The 6,043-nt window shown below is 40.7% G+C and overlaps 1 protein-coding gene across 4 annotated transcripts in view; it reads right to left on the bottom strand.

Annotated features, from left to right (window-relative positions):
• Positions 1-4,597: 4,597 nt before the first annotated feature.
• LOC109432609 (proto-oncogene tyrosine-protein kinase ROS) overlaps positions 4,598-6,043 on the bottom strand; it is a 94,215-nt gene continuing 92,769 nt past the window's right edge. For 3 of the 4 annotated variants that reach the window (XM_029877451.2, XM_029877453.2, XM_029877455.2), the window contains one exon: positions 4,599-6,013. In XM_029877451.2, the coding sequence (XP_029733311.1) occupies positions 5,397-6,013 (617 nt within the window). In that variant the 3' untranslated portion in view covers positions 4,599-5,396. Of the gene's footprint in view, positions 6,014-6,043 lie in introns of all 4 variants that reach the window. The other variant, XM_029877454.2, reaches the window with a different exon arrangement.

Here is a 6,043-nt window from a genome sequence, read left to right as displayed (position 1 = left end):
TTAGTACACGACGCGACCGCTCCCGGGTTAAACACATGTAAAGTTCAATTACTACGTAACGGTTGAGATTTAACCATATGCGTATACATTTTTTTCACCATTTATGATCCTCTATCACTCCTTAAAAAGTTTGCATTCACCCATCGGGACCCCCCGGAACCGGTTCCGGAACACTACCGGTTCAGATATGGTCTGATACTGTTTTTCTGCTAACCGTTCATCAGGTTATCGAAAATGCCGCTGTTTGATGTGCCGCATGAATGAGTTATGTTCAATTTTATATTTGGCCACTTCCGGCGGGACACCCAGAACCGGTTCCGGAACACTACCGGTTCATATATGGTCTGATACTATTTTCCTGCTAACCGTTCATCAGATTACCAAAAATGCCGCTGTTTGATGTGTCGCATGAATGAGATATGTTCAATTTTATATTTGGCCACTTCCGGCGGGACACCCAGAACCGGTTTCGGAACACTACCGGTTCAGATATGGTCTGATACTGTGTTCCTGCTAACCGTTCATCAGGTTATCGAAAATGCCGCTGTTTGATGTGTCGCATGCATGGGTTTGGATCTCTTTTATATTTGGCCACTACCGGCGGGACATCTGGAACCGGTTCCGGAACACTAACGGTTCTGATATGTTCTGAGACTATTTTCCTGCTTACCGTTCATCAGATGATCGAAAATGCCGTGGTTTGATATGTCGCATGCATGGGTTTGTTGCATTTTCATGTCTGGCCCCTCCCAGGGGTACCGGTCTGGAACACCTAAATGGCCATAACTCCGGAACGGCTGGACCGATCTGAACCATTTTCAATAGGAAACAATGGGACTATATGCCGCGTCGAATGAACCATCGGTCATTAAAATCGGTTGAGGTTTACTGCCAAAAAGTGATGTGAGTTTTTTGTACACACACATACACACATACACACACACGCACACACACACACACATACACACATACACACATACACACACACAGACATCACCTCAATTCGTCGAGCTGAGTCGATTGGTATATGTGACTCGACTCTCCGGGCCTTCTATCAAAAAGTCATTTTTGGAGTGAACATATAGCCTTTCCAGTACACTTAGTGTACGAGAAAGGCAAAAACACTTTTCTGAGCCGATTTTGACCATTAGCGGCTTCTATATCCAAAAGAGATGTTTCAGAATGTATAAATTAATCTGTTGGAAAACTGGGAATTGAACTCGGACCTCCTGATTTAGGTTCTAAGGCAGTGGTCCTCAGGCGTACGCTCTACGCGGGCCACAATTGAATTTCACAAGAAGGCTGCGGGCCGCAAGGCATTTAAACATTTATTTTGATAAAATTTTAATAGAAGATTTACCTCCTACGTACAAGTCATCCTTTATATTCATCAGAATAATGTTTTAGAGTCAAAATATATGACTTTTTATATTTTTTGGGCATAATAATTTTGTAGATAATAGTTATTTATGTAAAGAGATGCAAAAAGTTGATTTTTTCAGCACGAGTCGTACATTTTTCCAACAAGGCTTGCCGAGTTGGACAAATACGAAGAGTGCTGAAAAAATCGAGTTTTGCAGCGAGTTCCATACAAAATTTTATGCAATGATTTTTCATTACACAACTCATTTGGGTTGCATAATGTTCATAATGCAACCCAAATGAGTTGCATTATGAACATTATGCAACTATTTTTCATTATGCAACTCATTTCAGTTGCATAATGAGTCAGTTCGGAAAAAAATGCCCTTATGATACCAAAATGAGTTATATAAAATAGAAATTATGATACTGAATTGCATAAAAAATATTTTTAAAGTTAACTATACTGATTTAAAATAACTTTTTGTTTATTTGTATCTTTTGCTTGGGAATTAATACTTTACTTCTTAAAAGGACTTTGATAAAAGTGTCTGCTTTTAGTTTTTGAAATTTTCCAATATATTCGAAAATCACATCGCGGGCCGCACTAAACCTTCTCGAGGGCCGCATGCGGCCCGCGGGCCGCAGTTTGGTGACCACTGTTCTAAGGTGAGTGACTCCTTAGAACCTAAACCATACACACTCGTATACATATCCACGAAAACAAGAGCATTACTTGTTGTGTCTGAATAGTCAAGAACATAAGTTGAACTAAGTCTGTATTGAGACTTAAGAAGTGATGTGGACTTCGCGAAAATCATGATTGGGTCAGCTGATTATTTCATTAAAGGTTGAACATCAAGTGATTAATTCTGCATGTTGGTGTATGTTTTAAAGCTGGTTACCCAGATGAATAATATTCTATTCAACTTGATATTCAGCCATCTATCAAAGAGGTTGAACAAGCCATACTTCAGACCAAATTTCAGCTATCATTGTGTTCAGCCATTGACCCCATTAACCAGCCATTGTTCAGCTAATACTCTCACTGTCCAGCATTCATTGTTACTTGGGATGACTCTCGAAGTTCCTCTAGAGATTTCTCCTAAGATACTTTGGATTTCTGAAATATCTTCCCAAGAAACAGAGATAGCTGGATAACAGTCTCTTAAGCTGAAGTTTGCCTAAAATTTGTTAAATCATACTGTAATTCCTGAATGTGTTCCTGAAATAGCGACTGAAAATTCTGCCTAAAATCTGCTAGAGTATCTATCTGAATTTCTGGAGTATTTTTCGAAAATTCCCTTGAGCAACTTTTCAATGACTTATTGGAGCAACCACGGGAGACTCACTAGATGAGTTGAGAGATTCATTCAGGAGTTCTTCTACAGCTCCTGAAGGAATCTATTAATACTTTCTGAAAGAAATCTCTCAAGAAGCACGAAAGAAATTTCGGATGATATATCTGCTTTTCTCAAATGAAAACTGTGAAATAAGTACCTTTGCAGAAATTTTTGGAGTAAGATTTAGAGAAGTTTCTGGAGAAGTTAATGGTGCAATTTTTGTTAGAGTACACGGGTAAATCTCTGGAGTAGATCCCGATAAATTCACTGGGGAAATTCATGAACCAATCACTGAAAGAATTCTTGGTCGGGCGTTCAAAAAAACTTGAGGAAATCTCTGAAGTAATGCCTTTTAATCCTAGAAGAATCTGTAGAGAAATTGCTCGAATTTGTGGAGGAATTGCAGATGGAGCTAGAGAAAAAGTTTCTGGAAGGATACGTTAGAAGATGACAGTAGGGAAATTTTGAGTATTCCTGGAAAAAAATAAGCAATTCTTGAAGGAAACTCTGCAAAAACTCGTGGATGGTGAAGAGGATATTAGAGAACTTTAGGTGTAATTTTTGAAAGAAGAATTTTTTATTAGAATTTCTGTAAAAAATCCTCCATCTCTGGAGGGAGTCGTGCAGAAATTCCTGATGGAATCTTTGGACAAAAACTCCTGTAGGACTTCGTGGAGGAGTTATTGGAGAACCTGGAGTTATTCTGGAGCAACCTCCTGAGGAATGTCTGGAGGAGAATCTTTGAAGTAGCATCTAGAGGAGTTCCAGGAGAAATCTTGAGAATAGTTCACAGAAGAATATCTTTAGAAGTTTTAGTTAAATCGCCGTTTCTCTGTTTCTCCGAATCTGAATTCTGAAAAAAAAAATCCTGGAGCAATCTGTGGAAAAATCCCGAAAGACTCCGTGGTGAAAATTTTGGAGGAATTCTTGAGTAATGACAAAATATCTAAACAAATTTATTGAAGATTGATCGAAACTCCTAGAAACTTATCACGTGAAGAGTCTAGAAGGACTAATGAAAGAATCTTTGAGGATCTAGAAAAATATTTGCTAAAATTTGTAGAGGAATGCATATTAGCATGAACATGAGCACATTCAATACGGCAACAAATTCAAGAGCTTCTTGAAGGCGAAGAAACGTGGTTACTAGAGGGATTTCGTCAATTCCCTCAACCGGGGTTGATTATTAAAGGGTTATGTTTTCGTTCACAATCGGTGTGTGATACAGACTTTTATTATCACTGCTTCGGTGAGCTCATTCCATGCTATTATTATCACCAATTCTGACTTAATGCAATACGCCAACTGTAGATCATTTTATAGCGACAACGCCGCAATGCATTAAAGCGCATGCTTGCTTCGAAAAAGCTCACCACTCCCGCTTGCATTATACCAGTTCTGGCTGGTATAAATTATGGCACCCTGCTCTGGCCATGCTCTGGGACAGCTTGCGTGTTTCCTTACACGGAGAAACTGAAAAACTCAAAATTAGGTACTTTTAAACTCAATTTTGAGTTCTTTTTCATCTCCCTTTTCATACGCTCTTTCTATTGTTGTCAGAGAGTAAAGAGAGAAACAACCCAACTTTTGCAGTTGAGTGCGTCAAGCCAACACTGAGTTTCTAGCACAGTACTCAAATTTGAGTAAATACAACCTAGTCGAAATTTCAGTTGGGTTAAAAAAACTTGAAATTAGGTATTTTTGTCTCATGAAAGCAAGCGGGAACAACCCAACATAAACATCGATTCCATCAACTCAAAATTGGCTTGACGCACGCAACCCCGAAGTTGGGTGGAAAGAACTCACTTTTGGGTAGTTTCGTCTCTCCGTGTATGGCTCTTTCGAAGTAAGGAATAATTCAGGCAAAAAGCACGTTTTTACATTTGAAAATAAATCATTTTATTAACACTATAAAATTGTATTTTTGGTTTGTTTTTTACTCCTAACCCTAGCGCAAATGATTTGAAAACTATAAACATGATAAAGCATAAACGACAATAATTTATTGTAAGTGTAGAAGTAGATCTGTAGAAGAAAATAGTACGCTAGCTTTTGTAGAATGTAAATTTAAAGGTTTTAAACTGTTGTTCAACATTATTCGTTTGCTCCAACACTTGGAAACAAAAAAACTTCACCTTTAATATAAGGGTGAAGAAGGTATTGCCACTATTGTCACTTATACCCGACGATAACGTCATAGTCGTGCAATCTAATAAAACGAATGAAACCTTCGAGCAAACTATTTACAACACTAGGATTTCCATCCATTCAAGTTCGGGATGTGATGTGATGTGATGTGATGCGTAACGTTCTTTGGATCTATTTACAACATACCTACTTAAACCTAGTAGGAAAATTTTACACAGAAGCCTCCTGCGCTTTATGGAGATGGATTCTCCGGAAAGTCCGGCAAAGTCCAACTCCAGCGTGGAAGACTCCTTCTATTTGGCGACGAGAACACTGATATTGCGGTACTTAACCTAGGCCTAGTGGTTACTTAACGGTGCTAAAAGGGTTGTGAAGGGGTTTTAGGGGGATTCTTGAAGGAGATATGTACAAATGGTTTTCTGGAAAATTTTGCTAGAGTCAGTTCGGAGAGTCGGTCACTTAATAGGCTAGCTGTTTGGTAGTTAATCGCTTCTTTGGAATGTAAGTTAAGGGTTGTCGACTTCTTGAACTTCGAGAAGAGATTCACAAAACCGATCTGCTCTGGTCGTCCTCACCGGATCCTGCTGCGATCGGAAGATGTTCGCTGTTAATACTAGTTTCGTTAGTCTCCACGGTAGACTGCGCCACCGTCTCGCTGTAGTCTACACCACCGTCGAAGGTCGTCGGAGGTTCGTCTTCGCTCGGGGGAAGCTTCACGGTGAGAATCGAGTTCATCGGAAGCAGCGCTTCCAAGCTGGAGCAGTCGTCCGGATTGTGGGACGAGGACGCCCCGGTCGGAGTAACCACCGCCGGAAGCGTACTGACGTTGCTCACCGTAGACGAATTGGAGAACGTCCGGCCTTTGATACTGTTGCTGGAGTGCTGCCTCAGGAGGATCTCGTTGATCGGGATCTCGTACCCGTTGTCGGTGGGCATGACCTGGTTCTGCTGCGGCGAAGCCGGAGGCAAGCCCACGGTCAGCGGGACGTCCTCACCCGTCGAACACTTGCTGTTCTGACATTGGCTGTCGTCGTAGACCAGCTCCAGGTACTTGGGGATCGTCGTGGTCATCACGGTGGCCCCGCTGCCGCCACTCGACGAAGTCGGTGGAGTTATGATGAACCCGCCACCACTGCCACTGTTCCCGACGAACTTTATATCTGTTTGCGAGTGTAGAAGGATACAGAGTT

This window comes from Aedes albopictus, chromosome 1 (genome assembly GCF_035046485.1).
Source record: "Aedes albopictus strain Foshan chromosome 1, AalbF5, whole genome shotgun sequence".
Classification (NCBI taxonomy): domain Eukaryota; kingdom Metazoa; phylum Arthropoda; class Insecta; order Diptera; family Culicidae; genus Aedes; species Aedes albopictus.
The sequence above is the reverse complement of the archived record's forward strand: the minus strand, read 5'-3'. Positions and strand labels throughout refer to the sequence as shown.